Genomic DNA, 22,010 nt, shown 5'->3' with positions numbered 1-22,010 from the left:
AAAGATCCAAAAAGCACAGTAACATTTTGATAGAGTATTTTGGAGCTGAGAATTTGCTCTCTCAACATAGTCACCACCACGAGCTATACTTTTTCATCATCAATGAACAAGTACCTGCAGGCCATGCTCATGAAAATCTGCTCCAGTGGAAGTGACCCACTGCTGAAACGTACCACCCACTGCCTCACTGTGCTCACATCCACTGATTGGTCTCCAGAAGTGTTCAGTGAGCACTTCAGTGGAGTTGGTGGGTGCCATTTTGTCCACATGGTAGACATGCTAGCCATTATAATTATCCCAATCTCACAAAGGGTTTTGCATCCAAGGATTTCCAGCTTTTTTTAACAATTCAGATAGCCTCACATTGCAAAGAAGTAGTGAACTAGCTCTTACATAGACAGAAGGAACCGCATCACAGAAAACTTTACCAAGATTGGAAGAAAATATCTTTGACACAACCAGAAACAGACTTCCTGGCTCCCCGTCTCAACCATTAAAAATCCCTTCCTGTACATGTACACATACTCAAACAGGAACTGTAGTAAATAGACTAAAAACACTTCAGGAGTCATCATTACCTATGAAAATGAATAAGTGACACTTGGGGGAAAAAAAAAACCAAAACCATCCTGCCATGGTTTGTCTTCAGTGCAACAAATAGCACTAGTTCTTTTGCATGAGCTTGCTGAACTGAAGTGGGAACAAATGACTGCTGTCTTACAAATACGTCTCTACAACTAGAATGTTTGTTTCTTTACACTGTAATAGAGCTGCATGTGGTGTTGCACACATCTCTGACAAACTGTTTAGCAGAGTGCACTACAGTGCTTCTAAATTCATTATAGCGTTATTAGTGCTGAAGCTGCTTTTCCTCTAAAATAAGTTAGAACATTTATAACAAGCAACAATGCGATATACAAGTTCAAAATTCACAACTGCCTGCAATTTCTGTATTATTCCAGCACTGAAGACCTGAAAAACACTAGAGGAACATGCAACACTGGTCAGAAAATCCAGAAGTTTGGAAAGCCTTCAAACAGTTGTTTTAATTTCAGTGAAACATTTCTTTGCAACTCAACCTGGACTCTTGAAATTAAGGGCTCCTGCCTCTGTGTCCTAACTGAGAGCAAACTCAGTTCTAGGACATCTGGGGGTACAAAGATGCAGCAGTTGAAGCAGCAGCTGCTCCTGGCAGGGTCTTACCAGCTGCTTTACTTGCAAATTGCTAGGATTACAAGGATTCTTCCTTCTGTTCTAGCACTGAACAGATCTGCCATATAAATTCAACATCACTCAAGGGTGCAAAGAGTGCTCTCTCAGCTTGGATATCTAAACTCTGGTAAGGAGAGCTAAGGGACATCCAACTGAAGAAGCTTACAAAATCCACTCACTGCTGAAGTGAGAGATGATTTCTAGCATTACATTAACTCCTGGCTTCAAGAAGCCCATGCTCACTCTCCCGTCATTTCCTCTCCTGTTGATGGAAAAGGAGCCTTGCTCACCTACCATTAGCAACAAAGGATAAGCCTACGACATTCCTGTCTTTGGAAAAGCAGGCAGACTCAAACACGCATCTCCCTTCAGCAGCAGCATCACTTCCTTTGCAGGAAAAAACCCCCGGCCCCCAGGGCCCACTCTGCAGCTGTTTCCTCCTTCCCACCCTCCTACCCCCACCTTCCCACCCCAAAGGAAGGTTTGCCAGCAGCAAAGGTGTGGTGTGTAAGGAAGGTCATTACCATGTGAAATCTTACTCCTGAGAGCCAATGCAGGATGCATAAGAAAGAAAAAAAAAAAAAGCTAAAAAAATCCCCTTTAGCCCCAAGAGGCTGTCAGGAAACAACATTTAACCACGTATTACAACTGCTTTTGCAAGGGAAAGCCAGGAAAGGCAACTTTATGTTAAGCTACAAATTCAGTGAAATAAACAAGAGACTCGCCTTTTCACTACTCTGCTTTACAGTTCAGAAATATTTAAATATATTTATATATGTGTTTCTAGTGATTACGGCCCACTGAAGGAAACTTCACCTCCAAATCAAGGTGAGCAGGTTTCACAGAAGCAAAACTGAAATGAAATAAGCCAAACTCTCCTTTTTTTCTAACGTGTTTCTGAATTTTGTTTGGGATATCCCACATTAAGAAACCATGCCAAAACCCCGTGGTAAAATTACTTACTCTCCTTTACAACAGATTGGACAATTTCTGCCTAGCAGAGCTTTGCTTATGCACTGCTGATTAAAATCGTGCTCAAAGAGCCACACCACCCAGCCAGATATGAAGAGGTTTGTTGTTTGAAGACTTTGAAACATACTGGGTTTGATGCCAGAAGTCAGTGTGTCTGTCCACGCTGATGCTAAATAAACAACTCTATCTAAATGGAGATGCATCTCCTACCTGCCTTCCCTGGAGGCATAAGAGCTGCTTTAAAAAAAAAAAAAAAAAAAAAAAGTATTACTTAACAATTTAATTGGTTACAACATTAGTTACAGCTTTCATTTCATTAATCGGTGACTAATGGGAATATTTTGGACACATATGATAAGTGCCCCATTATATTATCAAAACCAACTGCTTAGTGCAGTATTTGAAACATGCTTTGTGAAAAGCACCATCTTACTGATTAGGAGTAATTTGGGATACGAGATAAAATTTCCCCTGTGAGGAATCAAGTTAATTGAGCTGAATTAAAGGACAAGAGGGAATGGCCTCAAGTTGAACCAGGGCAAGTTCAGGTTAGATATTAGGAAAAGTTTCTTCTTGGAGAGAGCAGTGAGGCAGCGACACAGGCTGCCCAGGGAGATGGTAGAGTCACCATCCCTCTCTGCAGGTGTCCCAGAACCGTGTGGATGTGGCACTGAGGAACGCAGTTAGTGGGCATGCTGGGATGGGTTGGTGGTTAGACTAGATGATTTTAGCAATCTTTTCCAATCCTAATGGTTCTGTACGTTTCCTAGCACAGGTTACAATCTCTCACTGTCCCACATCTCAGCTTGGGGGATGTCCCAAGGTCAATTCCAGGTCTGCCATGCCTGTGCCTCACCCTGTGTAAATCATGAAGTGAAATTAATTAGCTATCAGTGTTACTTTGTCCCTCATGAAGAACATATTGGTGTTATCAGGGGGATCAACACAGAGCACCTCAGCTGATTTGGTGTGATTAACGTGTTATCACAAGCAAACACGCCTTTCCAAGAGCGTAAGCTTAGCTTCAGCCACACATGTAACAGGAAACCCCAACGAGGAAACAGATTAACCTTTAGGCGCGAGAGCCGCTCAGATACACGCCTCCTCACAGCGGGGCGAGCCGGCAGTCCCAGCGCGGACACCGACCGCCTAGCAGCCGTACCACCACAGACCCCGGGTTGGCAGAGACCGGCGTGGCCTCTCCTCCCCGTGGTGTCACGCTACGAATGGGGCGAGCTCTGCCTGCCCCCTCCCCTCCTTTCCTCCCTCCCTCCCCGCCTCCCGCAGGAGCCGACACGCCGCGGCGCCGCCCTGCCCTCGCAGCCGCTCTGCCTCCCGCCCGCGGCGGGGTCAGCCCTCCGCCGGGCTGCAGAGCTCGTTGTGCAGAGAGGACTGCGGGAAAAGACATGGAAGCGCCCACGCTTCGCCGAGCACGGGAAACGGCTTTCTGAAACCCACGTCGTACCCGGTTACTTCCACTTGGACGACATGAGCTGCAGCTCAGAATAAGGCGGAAAGTTCTTCACCGAACCGAGGGAGGAAAGATGGAAGTAAGCAAGCCTGGCGCTTACCTGGTCTGCTGCGAACAACGTGCTGCATGATTACAACGGCGGTGGGAAGAGAGGAGCGAGCTCCTGGAGATGAACCCCACCACACACAGTGCTTCTCTGAAGCTCTGAGGAGGAGCAGAAGCACATCTGCAACAGTGCTGGAAGTTTTTAAACGTTGCCCTGAAAACACCCGAGAAAGCTGCACATCACAGCAATTGAGGCTTGTATTTCTGATATACCATTATAATGGTAAGCTCTAACTGCTCCACTGAGGACTCCTTTAAATACACTTTATATGGCTGTGTCTTTAGCATGGTATTTGTTCTCGGCCTCATAGCCAACTGCGTTGCTATCTACATTTTTACTTTTACATTGAAAGTGCGGAACGAGACTACGACGTACATGCTGAATTTGGCAATATCGGATCTGCTGTTCGTGTTTACGTTGCCCTTCAGGATTTATTACTTCGTGGTAAGGAACTGGCCCTTCGGAGACGTTCTGTGCAAGATCTCCGTCACGCTGTTCTACACCAACATGTACGGGAGCATTCTGTTCCTGACCTGCATCAGCGTGGATCGCTTCCTAGCGATAGTGCACCCTTTTCGCTCTAAGACTCTTCGCACCAAAAGGAACGCCAGGATTGTGTGTGTGGCGGTGTGGATCACGGTGCTGGCAGGAAGCACGCCGGCGAGCTTCTTCCAGTCCACAAACCGCCAAAACAACACAGAACAAAGAACGTGCTTTGAAAACTTCCCTGAGTCCACCTGGAAGACCTACCTGTCCAGGATCGTTATCTTCATTGAAATCGTGGGTTTTTTTATTCCCCTCATCTTGAACGTCACCTGTTCTACCATGGTCTTACGGACTTTGAACAAACCGCTTACATTAAGTCGGAATAAATTAAGCAAGAAAAAGGTACTCAAAATGATTTTTGTCCACTTGGTGATATTCTGCTTCTGTTTTGTGCCTTATAACATTACCTTGATACTTTACTCTCTGATGAGAACCCAGACATGGATTAATTGCTCGGTGGTGACTGCGGTTAGGACTATGTACCCTGTCACCCTGTGCATCGCCGTTTCAAACTGCTGTTTTGATCCTATAGTGTATTATTTCACCTCAGATACAATCCAAAATTCGATAAAAAACAACAGGTTCACCAGAACACGTGATAACAGGTTCTCTGAAATGCCACTGTCAGAAAACTTTCTGCAACACAGCTTTCAGACCATAAAAATGAAAATATTTGATAGTGACTCTCCAAGATAAACTGTATTAGGAGACTGTTGGGACTAAACTGGAATTAGAAGCCTGCACATTTCTTCAGCTGTGAAAATATATTCTGATCTGTAAACGTTACTTCTTCATATTAGAAAATGTTTATGATAAGACTGTAAAAGTGTTAACAGTACACAGAGAAAGTATTTTAAGAATTTCTATCAGATGTCTGTTTTAACTCGTTTTTATATTAAAAAAAAAAAAAACAACAACCTTTTGGTTTCAGCCTCAGTTACGAAAGTCCAAAGACTGGTTTGTCAAGTCAGAGAAATGGAAAATATTGTTTTTTCCAAAATTAAAACTGCTTTTTTAAAACAATCACATCAATTCCCAAGTTACTGAAGACAGGGGGGCGAAAGTGATTGGCTTACACTACAGACTCCAGTTACTGATCATATTGGTCATGTAAGTTCAGCTGGCATGCCTGCTTCTGAATCTCCTCTTTCCCTCTCCCTCGCTCCTAACCCCTTTTTCTCCCTGCAGCTTCCTCCCTCATTATGTTTGTGAGGAGCTTCAGTCGTCGTGCTACAAGATCTTAATTTCTCCCATACTTGCCCTCCACTTTCCATAAGCAGTAAATTATGGACCCACTGCTGTTCCCATAAAAACAGTAGGTATCTTCCCCTCCACTAACATCCCTTTTCTGCACAGCTACAAACCACTCTTTTTCCCGCATTATCTAAATTAACATGCCTACTTTAACCCCAATAACACTTATTCTCAACACATCCAGCTTTATACTACTGTTTCTGTTTCAAAACTAGAAAGAAAGACTGTTCTGTTCTTCCACTTATCTGATAGAAATATTCTTCCTCCACAAGCCTTGTCCTCATAAAGAAATTAAATCTTCAGGTAGTTTAGGGCTTCTGGAAACATGTCAGAAAAACTGGTTTTTCTTCTCGTCTCTGTCTCAGATGTCTGTGCAATTATAACTACAGGAACCTCTGATGACTGAAGCTTTAGGTACAATACAAGCTTATTAAACTCTTCTGTGAAAAGTTCTTCAAGTTTTAAGCAAAATAACATCCTCCAAGTAAGGTAATTCAATCTCTAAGGAGTTTGTTACTAGAAAAAATATGACCTTTGGTAACTAAAAATAAGTATATGCATCAGCCAAAGTATTTCTTTCAAGAAACTATTTAGTTTCTCAAAGCAACTCAAGCACAGCAGTGTTCAGAATGAACTTTCTCTCTCTCTCTCTCTCTCTATTTCTGTCTGAGAAAACTTTGATTTTTAACATTTTAGCATTTAAAATCTGAAATGCTATTCTCTTGCAAACGTTACAGAGCATAAAAATAAATTACTTGAGGCTGTGCACCGGCAAAATTAATCGAGACGCTTTGAAAAGTCGAAGCCAATGTAAAGAGAGAAGTCTATTTATAATGTTACAAACAGCAGTGTGTACACAGGAGCGTTTTAAAATGTCCTGCTACGTACATTTCCTGGCTATTAAAACATTATGTACATTTTCCTCAAAATTAATTTAACATCCCTGTAACATTCAATAAATACTTAAAAGGTAGAAGTAAGTGTTGGGTTTTCCTCCCCAAGGACAATGGAGTGAAAAAGCAAATTAAATTAGGTTGTTGATTTAGGGCAGTCAGTTGCAACACAGCTACAGTACTACTAAATGCACAGACACAATACTCTAATTGAGGCACTTTTCAGGGCAGTATCTCAGTGTCTCAGTGCAGGCCAAAACGCATACTGGGCTATCACAGTACATTATAGATATACTTTATATGCAGTGTTTTGGCATGATTATCTTAAGTAAGTTGTACATTGAATTTCTAATTCAGCAGTATTGATTACTTGTAGTATGAGTACCTCAAGTTTTCCAGTTGTAGTCATTCTCCATGTCTGGTGAAAGGAAAATTCAAATACTGTGAGCTAAACTACAGATATAAGCATATAAATCTAGACTAACAGTTGGAGATGCTTTGGGCAATGCTCTTTGTTGGGAAATCTTAATCTCCTGATTTATCTTCTAGAAAAAAATGCATGAGAAAAAACACTGCAAGTAGAAAACTTCTATGTTTCTTACACAAGAAGTCACTGAGAAGCCCAAAGTTCAGAAATCAGATACAGATCCCTAATGTCTTGAAGAGCCTGTTTAGTATTAGGAATGACTGGAGAAACAAACAAACAAACAAAAAAAACTTTGCTACTGGTATTTGTAGTCAGTTACGTTCTTCATGTATAAGAGGAACATCTGAAATTTAGGGTATCTGTTACTTGAGAAATTCCTGATCTGACCAACTCAGAACATAGGGAGCAAAATCTGTATTCCCCCCACAAAAGCTGATATAAGACTATGCTCCCAGCTGGTCAGGATTGAATGCAGCTCTCCTCCCTTTCCAGTTCTGTAGGAAGATTATCCTAGAGAGCAGTGGATAGAGCAACATTCCATGGGTACTTTCCTGAACAGCTGCACCCCTTCGGTCTAATCCTGCCTTTGATATCAACTCTGCTGGTAGGAGCTCGTGCCAAAATTTAAATCTAGATGAGGAGTTAATCTCCTAAGTGATGCCAAGACATCCCAATAAAAAATGGCTTACACTGACAGAGCTCCCGAGTATCTGATAACACACTGCATGCAGCACTTCCTAAAAGTGCTGTATTTTTACTGGAATGGTTACACGGCGGGGTTTCGGAGTCCATTTTTAGGACCACATCATGCAGATTTGTTCTTTGTATTTTAGTTTCTTCATATACAGAGTGCAGATACTGCCCACTTCCCACAAAAATAAAAGCAATTAAAGTTTAGTCAACTCCTTTTTCGATCTAAGACAAAAGAGGCAGCAGTTTCTAACTAGACAATAAACCAAAAGAAAAGGGGAAAAAATATCAAAAATAACATTTGGCATATAGTTACTTCAACAACAAAATATTTTCCATCTAAAACTTTTTATATATTTTTTTTGTATTTCAACTTTAGCCAACTTTAACATCTGCAGCATTCTGCAGCAAAAGGTTTGTGTTAGGTATATGTAGTGAGAAGCCATTCTGCAGCAGGTTTGTGTTGGGTGTTGTGGTAGGTAACAAAGCAAAACAAAACCACCACCTTCTGATTTAAATTCACTGTTTTCAGTACTACCTCCTCGTTTCTTTTGGAAAAGGCAAGAAGCATTTGATTGCCAGACAGTCTTTCTGTATCACACCTGATTATTATATACTCCTGTATCATTTCTAGCAAATGGCAAGTGATTTTCCAGTTGCAACTGCAAACAGCATTCTAACCAGAGATGAGATTTTAGGAATTACATTAAGACAGTGAACCCAGAGGTAATTTCAGAAATCCCACCTGACCATGGTAAATCCTGGCATTATTTATTCTTCCAAGTTAATTTTTCAGTTTTGTCAATGACGAGCAGTGCCTTCATATTTTTCCAACAGCAAATATATTATAAGATTCTGAAACCTGGGCAGACTTGTAAGTCCTGACAATTTCCTTTAAGCATCACTGACAAAACGCAGTATACATTTCAAAGCTAATGCAAAATTTAAATTTAAAAAAATATATATATTCAAATCAAATGCCTGGCCTGTACTTCTTATCCAGTTATCAGTGCTGAAAACATTAAGTATAAAAACAATTGACAATCACGGAATTAGTGTGCGTTCAGAACACAACAGAGCTCATTAAAGATGGATGTAAATCTAGAAAGCCATGCCAACAGTGTAACACTTCTGCAAGAAGTGGTATGGAGGAGTTTGCTCTTGTCCTCCAATTCTGCTTTGGCACTGAAGTGCTCTGCAGCCTTTTGCATTTATCATCTCCCTCCATCTCCTGCTTCCTTCTACAACTGCTTACAAAATAAGCCCAGTCTTTCCTTCAAGAAAACTAAAATTATCACAAAACGTATAAATACACAGCATCTGTTTTTCTATAAAACTTATCATTTTGTTGGAAAACTGAAGTGCAGGGCTGAGACTTAAAATCCTTTTCTCTATTAAGTGAGCAGTCTTCCTGCTTCAGTTAGAACAAAACTAGAAGAATTATTAAGAATTCTTTGTTTGAATATGAAAAAGTGAAGCACGAGGAGTAACAAAGAAAAGCCTTCAGCAAAAAGTTCCCAGCTTTATATTAAGAGGCAGTTCTTCACAAGAATAACTTCCCACACACGCGGCTCTAAGATGTGCCCTACCCTCATCTTTTTCAAACAGCCAGTTGATGCCTTAAAGAAAAAACATCTGAAAGACACCATTAATGGGAGGCACCAGGAATTAATGCCATTATCTTGGGAAAATAATATCAAGTCTGCTTCACATGAAAACAACTGCAGCTTTTCAGATGTGTTTTGCTAAAAATGCTTCTTTATGAAAGGATGTACATATCATTATTTGAAGTCTTCCTCCTGTAAAGCTATGCCACATTAGATCTACTGATTCTCTGTCCTGGCAGGATATTTATAAAAGCAACTACTGATGTAATAATAAACCGTGGAGAAAAAAAACAACCAAAAAGCCCTCCTGCTTGCTAAGGAGTGGGCTAATTCACCATTCACCACAGCACTGAGAGCTACACTGGACTGAAGTTACAATCATTTACAATAAAAACCTTTGGTGTTTTTATCAAGTAATGAAGAAAGTACTTGTAGCACCACAGGTGTCTCTTAACAGAGGAATTAGGTAGCAAAACACAATAAATTGAGTGTAATGTATAGATAAATCTGCATTTTCAACCACAATAAAATTATCTGTAAGAAAACCAAATTCAGCAGCTTTTTATTGGCTTGTTTACACAAGTTTCTTTCACATGTCAAAAGTGCTATCTGCCGCATGCTCATAGCCTGTTTCACAAGCTTCTATTAAGTGTTAAGTGCATTAAAAAATACCCTATCAACCAAGAAACAAACAAACAAACAACAACAAAAGTTTGTTCTGTCTAGATAAGATCTGCAAGTTCCTTTGGGCTACTCAAAGCTGGTCTGCAAGGAAGAACTAGCAGACAGATCACAGAATCACAGAATGGCCAGGGTTGGAAGGGACCCCAAGGATCATGAATCTCCAACCCCCTGCCACATGCAGGGCCACCAACCTCCCCATTTAATACTAGACCAGGCTGCCCAGGGCCCCATCCAACCTGGCCTTGAACACCTCCAGGGACGGGGCATCCACAACCTCTCTGGGCAGCCTGTTCCAGCACCTCACCACTCACGTAGTAAAGAAATATACCATGGATACAGCATGCCACATGCAAGCTAACTCCCAAACTGGGTGAGCAGGGTGACAGCAGGTCGGGGACTTCCCTGAGCCAAGTTCAGACAAGATATGGTTTTAACTGAGCCTGAAGTCTCTGTATAGGGATTGAATCTACAGGTCCAGATGTTATCTCTAAAGCACAACTGAACCACAGGTTGTTCTCTCACCCAGTCTGACCAGCAAACCCCATCTGACCAAAAAACTTCAACAAAACACAGGCAAATCACCTTCTTGGAGGACTGGGACTGCGAACACTATGCATGCTCAACAGGTGTAAGCAGAGTGGGATCCTCATCACAGAAAAAGACTTCGTATTATTGGAAAATTACTGTAAGGTGAACACAGTGATACAGATGCATAACAAACACCAGATATTTACACAGCATAGAAGAGGTAAGAGGTTTGGCCTACAAAAAAACAACAAACAGAACACACCATTCATATGTGTATGCAATAACTTATACAAAATACAACAAATGGAAAGAAAAAACCTCTTTCTAACGACGTGGTAATTTGAGTTTGACGAGATAGTATCAGCCCCTTGAAAACTTGAAAACTGAGCATAAAGCTGGAAAAAAACACATTCAAATGTGTTATTTGGTACCTTCTTTGCTTACTAATGAAAACAAAAACTATCTTCCATAGAAAAGTGAACTATGGAATAGCTCAAATAACTCAGAAATAAGGATGGAAAGAGCAATGTAAGCTTCTGATAACTATAGAGGACCGTGACTCACATAAAACATGCAAGCCAAGAAAATCTCTGTTCTACCAAATGACAAAACATTTACAAAACTACAAAGACTGAGAGCATAAGCCTACCCAAGTTGGGAGCAGCAGGGACGCAGCTGCAGAATTTAATCTGTGTATTATTTACTTTTGCATTCTATGTGACAGTACCATTAAATTTCCCCCAATTCAGCCAGAGTTTACAAAATTAAACAACTGTAAGCACTGCTCTGAATTTTTGTATTTTTCCTCATGGGCAACCTTTAAAAATGTCAACAAAATCACAGAATTTCAAGGGTTGGAAGGGACCTCAAGAGATCAAGTCCACCCCCCTGCTAAAGCAGGTACCCTAGAATAGGTCACACAGGTAGACATCCAGATGGACGTGCAAGTCATTGCAGTGCAGATACTGCAGTGCTGCAGAATGAAGTTCACACTACCTGAAGTTCATACTACCTAGAAAGAGAGTAGAACTGAAAATTGGAGTCCTATAGGTATGGTATGGTCACCAAAATACTGAACAATACTGAAACTGAAAAGCAGTGATTCCCAAAAACTTATTTCACTTTTTCTAGTTAAAACATTACTAGTAATCGGGACAACTTAAGGGGGAAAAAGAAAAACACAAAAACAAAACCATTAAAAAGCACAGTATGATGCTAACCAAGTCTTACTTCTCTGGCTAAAACTGCACAGGGATCAGAACAGTATGTCTAGATATTGCAATCAACCTAGCTGCAAGCTGCACAGGGCGCAAAACTCAGCTTGCTACTGCAGCTGCAGTTGAGTCAGACTGTCACCTAGCTCCTGCTTCTGCAGCCACCAAGTTACGGTCTGCAGCTCATTTAGCTGCACATGGTTTTCATAAAGGGAAACCACAAGCATCGATGCGAAATGCATCTTCTACACTTTAAAGCAGTGGATGAAGCAGAGAAAAACTGAAATCTATATTCAGGAACAAGCATTCAAACTTCAGAGAATGAGAACGTTGCATAGCTGCTATGTCTTAGGTAATCCCTTTGGCCATGTTTGTACTTGAATCTAAATTGCATCTTAAGGGTTGGGCTGCCTTGGTTTTACTGAAAACAGATAAATCCAATAACATGGTTCTAGCATAACCAACACTTCACGACCTAGTGAGCACTTCATACCCTTTTTAAGTGTCTGCCAAGGATTAAGCATGTTACCAATATGGACAAATACAGGAAATGCAAGACCTCAGCTTTAGGTGTTCTGGTTTCTATTCCAGTAGCCTAGAGGATTTAGCTGGATGGGAACACCCAAGCATGCATAACAGCTTGAGTCATCCTCACGATACATAGGAGTGGCAAAACAGATTTTAAAAGTGATGGTGGAGTGAAGATTACCATTCAGCAGTCTTCCTGGTTTTTCAGTGTGCCTTCAGCAGGTTTCAAGCCTCTAAAAGCACAGTATTGTTTCTATAAAAGACAACTCTAGATTGCTAGAAAGGTGAGAAAAATCATTTTTATATATGCATAGGTATATTACACAGTTATTAAAGATTTTATATATCTGCTTAAGCTAAAAAAAGCACATAATATGGTATATACACACAGAAAAAGCAGCCATCTCAGTTCTAAGAATATGCCCACATATCATAAAGGCAGGAATTCAAAAGCTAGAGTTTTGTTTGAACCCTGTAATCCAGCTTTTTAGCTCCATTTGTCACAACTGAAGTGTCAGAGCTAATTTTTAACCTTAAAAATAAAAATAAGTACATGCAGCACAACCAATATGATTCGTTAGTACTATCATGCCAACCAGCAGTGATGTCTCTCTGATCACACACACTTCTAGAACACACGCATGATGCAACAAATATATTTAGTTTGTACAGACAGGAAGCCTCAAATCAACTCTCAGTTCCTTCTTTAAGGTTAAAGCTGCAGCCTCCTAACATAACTCCTTAGAAAGGATCATGAGAAGCATGTGGGATGGCGTCACTTGGTGGCACTTAGCACCGTTTTCAATCTTTAAGAAAAACCCTCAAAAATTCAAAGTTAGAAATCACTGTCTGTTACAGCGTCCACAGTGAGACAGGGTATTTCAGGTACCTAAAATCCATAAGCTCACAACAGATCGTTTCTGTGGATATTACCAATCTGATGCCTGCTATTCATTAGGTGCCTTACCTTTACACACCAGTACAGCTCCCTAAGTAAATCATCTCCTGCCAGTGAGGAGCTGTCATTCTGGATAAGCCAAGCATTTTTGCGTCTACAGCACCAACCAGGTATTCCCACATCTAAAGTCTTTGAAAAGTAAAATGTAGACATGAGAAAGAGTATGTCTGACATAGATTGGATTTGCTGAAAAAAAGGCCAAGTGCTGTGCAGGAACACGTACAGTTCTTGGAACTGAAGGAGATACAATGTGAGAATGTGTGACTCAGTGCCAACGCTGAGGTCACTCGTGTGGTTGAATCCACGACTACCTTTGTAGTCGCTCACATAACGAGCCAGGGCCTGTCCTAAAGCCTCCAGGGCAAGCAGCAAAGCACAGCTTTCACCCACACAGTTGAAGCTTCCTCACCCATTAATCCATCCCGGCAGTAGAAAATAGTCTGTGATCTGCATCATGCCCTGCACCTTGCCTGGGCATTGTCCAGAATAGTGCTGACAAAGCCATAAGGAGCCAGGGAACGAGTCACCAGCAGAACTGCAGATGGCTGCCAGGCAGTGCTCAAGCCTGAACCAGAGCCTCTTTCAGGCTGTCGATAGAGATGCAGCCTCAAACTCCCTCCCTCACCATTTGGCCTTGCTTGGCTGCCCATCAGAAAGGTTTTAAGGTCACTCTACTAATTCAACAGCATGTGATTCATCCAGTAACTTTTCATCCAAATTGTTGAATGTATTGGCCACTCCTATTTCTCCTTCCAATTTTAATAGGAATGACTTAAGATACTTAAGTCAAAGAGAGGACTTCTTAACTGCATGTAGACATCTTCCTCCAGAAGTAGAGGTATAAGACTTCAGACAAACCTAACAGAAAAGACTGCTGAGAAGGTTCCATGCCACCAGATAATTAGCTAACCTCCATTTCTAGATGTTCAGTTCCTCCTTACAAGGAGCACGGAAATCTAACTGGAAACTGTATGCTGCATCTAAGAAACCAAGCACTGGAGTATGGGGAGCACCACAATAACCCTGTCCTTGTGGAATCAAACACTAGGGGCTGCATAGTCAAGCTTATCCTCTACTAAATACTAATGGGTACTTAACCTGTACTTCCTTGCAGCTTCATCTCAACCTGGATTTGTCTAACAGTGTTTAAATAAATCTTAGACATGCTTGTTTAATGTTTGTCTCCATACTGCATGATCAAAGTAGCTCTGCTGTTATTCCAGCTCAGGGAGTGTGTCATATTTATGACACAAATATATTCTCTGGGAATATGCTGTTTTCTTCAGGAAGGTAATTCTTACAAAATGAGCTGCATAATTTAAAGCCAACAGTACTCTTTGCTGTGGGATGAGGCAGCTGAATACAAATATTAACTACATATTTAGTTGACAAATAGATATTGCAAACATTGAATTATGTTAAATTTGTGATACGTGACAGAACAGTACTGCAAATGTCGTTGCAAATGCTGGCCAGTAGAAACCACAGAGAAGGTGCAGATAAAAGAGAAGCATTATGGAACACAGTGCAGCTGCCAGGACTTGAGCTAGCACTGCACTGTGCTCCAGCCTTGGTCCAAGCCCAGATGGGGTTGGCAGCACACCACCAAGTTCACTATCCTACTTCAGATTATATTTTAACTCTTAAGAGGAATAACCTGGTAGAGAAACCTTTAAAGAGGTCTATGGTGCCACCACCTGCAGTGCAGTGCACTTCTTCGGTTCATCCGTCTCCTCACACACAAAAAAGAAAGCCTAGCACTCAAAATGAGACTGAGAATTAACTCCATTTAGCCCAGCTCAAAAGGTGTCCCCATTCCTTCTGGGCTGCTGTGGGGCTGCAGAGGGCAACACAGTAGTCTCCCTCATCTGCCAACCACAGAAGCTACCAGGTAACCTTTTAAAAACACAGTCCTCCAAGGAATACCCTTTGGACTCTTCTTGCTTATGTAGATGCACTGAAGTATGGCTTCAAGTATGCGGACCACAATATAAAACACATATGCTGCCCTCTTCACCTGCTCTACCTGTGGAAAGGCATTTACAGAAAGCACAGTCCTCAAGCAGAGGTACCAACAGCATGAAAGCAGCATAATGCATTGCCTGGCCCTCCCTGTTCATGGCTGAGAGGCCAGGAAACACAACTAGATGGATTTGTAGGAATGGATAACAAAGACACTCTACAGGTGTTGACTTTCTGTTACGATTCAGCAAAAAAAACCCAGCTAAGTCATAGAATCAGAGAATCACAGAATGGCCTGGGTTGAAAAGGACCACAATGATCATCTAGTTTCAACTCCTCTGCTATGTGCAGGGTCGCCAACCACCAGACCAGGCTGCCCAGAGCCACATCCAGCCTGGCCTTGAATGCCTCCAGGGATGGGGCATCCACAACCTCCTTGGGCAACCTGTTCCAGTGCATCACCACGCTCTGTGTGAAAAACTTCCTCCTAATATCTAACCTAAACCTCCCCTGTCTCAGTTTAAAACCATTTCCCTTTGTCCTATCACTATCCACCCTCATAAACAGCTGTTCCCCCTCCTGTTTATATGATCCCGTCTAGTACGGGAAGGCCACAATGAGGTCTCCCTGGAGCCTTCTCTTCTCATGCTGTTCCAAGGAACAAATGCATTTTAGATGGGCCAGATGTTTTGCTCTTAATATGGACTGTGGGACTGACAGACTTTGTATCTGATTTACTGGCACTGAAAGCCTGTTCTTCCCTGGTTATTCTGAATTCACTGCAGCAAGCAGCAATACTCATGTCAAACACACAGTGCAGCAGCTAACAGGGCTTTCTCTAAGGGATACTTAAAGATGCAGGAATGCATTCATATAGCCTTAACCTGAGATATTCAAACAATTCCTTTTTTAAGCTAATCACAAGGAGACATCAGTTTGACAGAAAAAGCTGAATGTGAGCTCCCAGGCTGGCTCCATCTCATAGGAAACAGACAAACCATTCCAAGGTTTAAAACATATTTATATCAATAAGATAAAAATGAATCAAAGGGTACAGACACCTTTATTTTTGAATCTAAAATAATTTTAGTTCCTTTAAATAGTTACCAAATGTAAGTAGTGCCCTAAATACTTTAATGAGATGAGGCACAAATGCTCTACAGTTAAATATACAGATATTATGGTATACTTTATGAATAAAAAATATGTAGCAAATTGGTCTGCATATAATCTGCATCTGGAAGCATCACATCCTCATTTGTGAATAACTTTTAATGGGATAAAAGGGGCTTCTAACTTCAGGGTTCAATTAAGATTTAAAGAAAATGAAATATTTTCCCTATCACTTAATGTCAACATTTGCCCCTTTTCAAAATTAAGTATTATTGAGAAGACTTCCATATTTTTGCACTATTTGGGAGTGGGTTTTTTTGGTGGTTGTTTTTATGATTTCTTTTTTACTTAATAGAAAGGAAATCTTTGATCTCTTTTCTGATGTACAGACAACTAAATCAACTAGCAGTGCAAAAAGCAATGAACGTATTCACAAAGACTAGCAAAGAAGTAATATGTTATCTTCAAATACAATCTTTCACATTCACTGGATATAGCTTCCAAAGTCAGATAAAGGTTAGATGAACTCTTAAGAGTTTTTCTTCAGAGAAATTATGCAAAGCATTTTTTCATATGAAAACACTCCAACAAGTAAAACTCCAATAAATTCAGCTATTCTCTCTTCAATTTCCTCATCCCTTCAGATCTCACATCGTAGTTTTGCTTCAAGAAGAAAAACTGGATAAACACAGACAATACACCTGACTTCCCAAAAGCAGACAAACCTCCTAATGAAGAATTCTGCCTGTAAGGGAAGGTAAGGACTAGACCAAAATACAAGGGGCTTTTTTGTTTGCTTGTTTGTTTTGTGTAAGTTCCACATGCTTACTTCAGAGTATAACACCTTCTCAAGAAAATACGTTCTCTAAGAATATTAGAAAACATTAATCTTCTTAAGATTCCTTCATGTTTACATTATCAGGCAATTTGATTAAAATTAAGCCTAAGCAATCTCTTGTAAGATATGCATTATAACTAAGCATAAGTTACCTAGCCACTCTCCTACTTTATAGTATCTAGAGGTAAGAGACATTTACAGAGTACGTGTCTCAACTTACATATGCTTTCTTGAGGAAATTACTAATTAAGATTATATTTTTTTCATCTTGCACAACAGTACACAGAGATATCAGAGATATACCCAGGGAATACACCAGAGGAATACAATAAATCACCACTCATTCACTAGCTGAATCTTTTGAGGAAATCCAAAACCTTTAGCAGACTTCTGCCATTGAAAAAATGTCCTCCTTTTGATTAAGTGTTACCCTCGGGCCCTGTCGCTGTCACACAGAGCAGAGCTCAGCGCTGCCCCTCCGCTCCCTGTGAGGAGCTGCAGCCGCCATCGGGCCTCCCCTCAGCTCCTCTGCTTTGGGCTGAACACACCGAGGGACCTCAGCAGCCCCTCAAACCTCTTGCCCTCCAGACCCTTCCCCACCTTTATAGCCCTCCTTCGGACTCTGACAGTTCTATGCTGTTTTTACTTTACGGGGCCCAAACCGCACCTGAGTAGTCTATACCTGAATGTTAATTAACCAGCTAGCCTTAACAACATAGTAACTGGCAGTTACATAAGTTATTTGCTGTAATAGTCAATATGTGAGGCAAAGATGGATATTCCGTACTAGAAAAAACCCTGAAGTTTGTTTGTAGCCTTATAATGCACACTGCAATTACCCCAAAAAAACAGCTAGATCTTAGCACTACCAGCATTTCACTACTCCTCCTCTCCTGAACTACTGTTATATCGGTCAGAGAATAAAAGAATGGTTTGGATTGGAAGGGACCTTAAAGATCATCTAGTCCAACCCCTCCTGTCATGGGACATCTTCCATCTTCAGGTTGCTTATGCACGTGTAGACTGGTTAATACTTGCAACCTTTCCCTTATGGGCAGCTATAACACCTAACAGGATTCAGATATATCAACTTTTTTTTTTTGTACTCTTTGTAGCACTAGCATACTTGAAGTATTCTTTAAGTTATGTTCACAATTTCAGTTCACTGTAAGCTACAAGACATCTGTAAGAATTAAGATATTTATTCAAATGCTTTATATAATGGATGAGGAAGACAGGGATGGACAGCAATGCTGAAGGAAAGGTAGAACCTTCTATGAGGAGGCCACAGAAGCCAAAACAGAGTCACAGGCTACCTGTACAGTCCTGTTGCAGCATAACTGGTTGTCAGTGCCAGTTACCCTCTATTTTTGAGAGCCCTGCTGTGCCCCCTAGTGATGAGCCTGCCAGTAACAAAAACAGACTGCACACTTCTTTTTACTCCCTCCTCTACTGTCAACAAATTCTTAGCTCTGTTTTAAGTAGTGGCCAAGGATTATATGAGAAGGTAACAAAGTAAGTGTTTTTAAATTTTACAGATACCTACTAGCAGCCACTGAAATAAGATGTACAAGCCACTCCAAGACAGCTCCAAACACCTCAGGCAACTCAAGACAATAGATTCAATACTGAAAACACTGTGTTTTGGATTCTCCAGTTTGAAAGCCCAAATCTGAATCAGATTATCTGCATGCTGTGCTTGAATTACTGAGTAGAAATTGGTAGATAAAAGCTCATGATTAAGATGACATCAAACCAGTCTGCATGAGTTGTCAGAAGCCAATTTCTGCTTGTGAGAGTAAAACTTCAGTATTTGTATCTCTGCCTTTATCCTCCAAGCACTAAAATTCTCAAATAAGTATTCTTTAAACATTTTGAGCAAAGTTCCTCATTTTCCCTGCTAATGTAAGCTCTGGTACAAGGCTCTCAATCTTCAAGTGCTTTCAGGCAGTCTTTTTCAAAAAAAATCTGTGCATTCAGCAGTGGAGAAGCACATGCATTTCACCAAGAGTTCAAACATGTGAAAGCAATACAGGGGAGAAAAAAAAAAAAAAAGTGTGGTGCAACAATTGTAGGACTGCATCAGAAATGCTGGGGCACATAAGTGTCACAATAATGAGCGCAAAGCCAGATGCACAAGTCTTAGTCCAATAATGAAAAGGTCTCCTTCCTGATAGTATATTCAAGAAGCTGCCTCACTCATGTCCACTGACTGCTGATAGGGGAAATCAAATGCAACAGGCTGTTCAGCATAGCAGGTTGACCAGATTCACCTTGAAGCATGGCAACTGCTTCCATGTAACAAAGAGGCCAGTGTGCTTTCCCTACCTAAAAGCCTGAGCTCACAATGCAGCTCTTGTGGCTCAGACTCAACAATGCTGCTCCTGGAATCCAGTACAACCTCACAGCCTGGTAAAGTATGACCAGTACTAGAAAACTTGAAGCTTAAATTATGCATTAACCAAAATCATACACAAACTTGGTTCACAGTTAGAATATTGTATTAGTTATGCCATATTGTGTTCTTTGGATTTCCCAGATCTACAAGGTATCAGATGGGTTCTTAAATGGTCACTTTGTTTCATTCTGTCAGCAGTCTTTATAGTCACCTGTTTTTTGGTTAGGGTTAGGGTTAGCATTTTTGGTACATAAGTAAGATACAGCATAAAGAAACAGCAGCTGATTTACCGAGATTCAGCCTAAAGCACCAAACCCAACCTACCAGAATGCTTTTAATGGCATTCAAAAACGTTAAAAGGAATTTAAGTGCAAGTTACACTGAGAATCAGTATTTTAAGTACTATCAACAATCATATCAGATGCAGAGAATGAATGCTTTACTGTCAAGCAGACTAAAAACTGGAAAATGTTTACAGATAAGAGCATAGAATGTATTGCCTTGTCTACTGGCACCAAAATACTGTTTATGGGCATTATTACCCTTAATATCCATGCCAGAATACTGAAAGATGCTGGCACGTAATTCAGCAGTGCTAAGCTGATCTCTCTCTGATGTAGCCTTTTGCTCTGATATAGCCTTTTCTTCCCCAAGCCTGAAGACATGCTAAAATTGATCTTCTTTAGCTCTTGTGATTTACTTTGCTAAAAACACATCTCAGCAAGACTAAAGCTCCTTTCATATATCTAGGTGTATTTTTTTTTCTAGATTTGCATGTTATACAAGGAGAAATACTGCTTTAAAACGTTACTTACAGATTGCCAAGCAAGAGATTCCATAATGCGATGTTCACAGCGTTCTAGATGCTTTATCATGTCCCTTGTTAGGCTTGGCTCCACTTTAATGAAACTTTCAATCACCTTGTAGAAGTCAAAAGCTTTTAAATCAAATACATTGAGAATCCACGGGAAAGACGAGTCTGTTTCAGCACTGGTACCATCACTTTGTGAAGCAGTTCCTGCAAGGAAGCAGATTACAATTACCAAGAGCATTACATTCTTTCACTTCTCACATGTTTTCCCTGGTTGCTCCTTAGCACTTTGGATTCAACTTACTGCCATATGTAGCCATGACAATTTCAAGAGCACACGCCAGAAGAGATGTGTGGAAGATGTTATCATTCAGAAGTTTGCTAAAGGGAAAACAAAATCATTACTACTTATCCCAACAATAAAATAACAGGTAATAATAATCAGTTGTTGGCACATACCTAAAATTGTGCACTGAAAGGCGCTCTTCTTCCTGAGATACATAAAGCTTTGATTATTTTCAGCATTTAAAAATGCAATGCCAGTGCACAGCTATCAGTGCTGAACTTACCGACTTCAGCATAGACTCCATTACTCTGTAATACAGCCGTACTCCAAGCTGGTATCTCTATCAAAAAGGAGAGAAAAAAGAAAAAAATTTTAAAAAATCAAGAATGTTTGTTTGGCTTTGGGTTTTTGTTTTTGTTTGTTTGTTTGTTTGGAAGAGCTACAATAAAGAACTTCGTTCTCCTCAGCTCCAATTGCCAGTAGTACCAGAGATACCTCAAAAGCTTTGTGATTATTTCAACCATGTGAAGATCAATTAATCAAGGGTTTATGTCAAGTCATGGCTAACAGGATAAAAAGTGATGCTGATAGACAAGAGTACAAACATGTTGCAATTGCTTTCCAGAAGAAATGCTTATAGAAAGCACAGCTGGGCTGCTGTTTTTATAAATAAATATAAAGAACACTGAAGAGTTCCAGGTTAACTTTAATGAATGGCAGTACACCTTCCACTTCATGTATTTTGCCCATCAATTCTCTCATTCTTCACCAAACTTTCCAGCATACTTCTTGCCCATCCAGTTCCTTATATATTAAGAACCACTTGTTAAATGCTATCTTTACAGAGCATTAGAAGAAAAGCATATCCATTCCTCAACTTGAAAAGATTAGTACTTTCTATTATTAATCTTCACTGAAGACAAGGCAGTAAGTCAGGTCACACATTAGCTAGCACCAACAGAGTTCAAATGAGTAATAATCCAAATGCTACTTACTTGTGAGCCAATCTCAGCACATCCCTGTCCAACTGCTTCAGCAAATTTCTTTTTGAAGATGTGGCCAAGACTTTCCACTCTTTTCAGGATACTGTCTTCAGGGTTCACTGTGCAATTCTAGTCAAGTACAGAAAAGATGAGAGGGAAAGGAAAGGCAAGGAAAGTGTTTTATTTCCAAAATACTTCTACGATTTAATCAAATTAGTCCTGCTAGACCTTGTAGCATCTCTCTTAGTTACCTCATCAGCATAAATCAGTGAAGTATTTAAGATATTATACATAATACTTTATATATATATATATATACATACATAATATAGGGTATATAATATATATATTGTTAAGAGCTTTCAATAAACTGCAACTTAATCTCTTGCAAGTAATTAACTAACTCAACTTACAAGTAGTACCAAGTATGTTACTGTCTTTCAAGTTAAAAATATCTTTAAATCTCTGACTGTGAACATAGAAATCTTCTATGAATATATCCTCCTCCTCTTTCTGTATGTCCTCTTAA

At 40.4% G+C, this 22,010-nt stretch overlaps 2 protein-coding genes across 2 annotated transcripts in view; one reads left to right on the top strand and one right to left on the bottom strand.

Moving 5' to 3' along the window:
* The window catches only part of RB1 (RB transcriptional corepressor 1), a 77,530-nt gene that overhangs the window by 28,705 nt on the left and 26,815 nt on the right, over positions 1–22,010 (bottom strand). Inside the window, 5 exon segments of the mRNA XM_085215856.1 lie at positions 20,217–20,419; positions 20,517–20,593; positions 20,672–20,703; positions 20,782–20,838; positions 21,494–21,610. Of these exon segments, the coding sequence (XP_085071982.1) occupies positions 20,217–20,419; positions 20,517–20,593; positions 20,672–20,703; positions 20,782–20,838; positions 21,494–21,610 (486 nt within the window).
* On the top strand, positions 3,444–5,330 carry LPAR6 (lysophosphatidic acid receptor 6). Its single transcript, XM_085215865.1, is given in 2 exon segments — positions 3,444–4,857; positions 4,860–5,330. Coding segments are annotated over 2 exon segments (924 nt in total). The 5' UTR covers positions 3,444–3,980; the 3' UTR covers positions 4,907–5,330.

Source organism: Meleagris gallopavo, chromosome 1, assembly GCF_905368555.1.
Source record: "Meleagris gallopavo chromosome 1, MGAL_WU_HG_1.1, whole genome shotgun sequence".
Lineage (NCBI taxonomy): Eukaryota > Metazoa > Chordata > Aves > Galliformes > Phasianidae > Meleagris > Meleagris gallopavo.
Note: the sequence above shows the minus strand (reverse complement) of the source record. Positions and strands in the feature narration are given on the sequence as shown.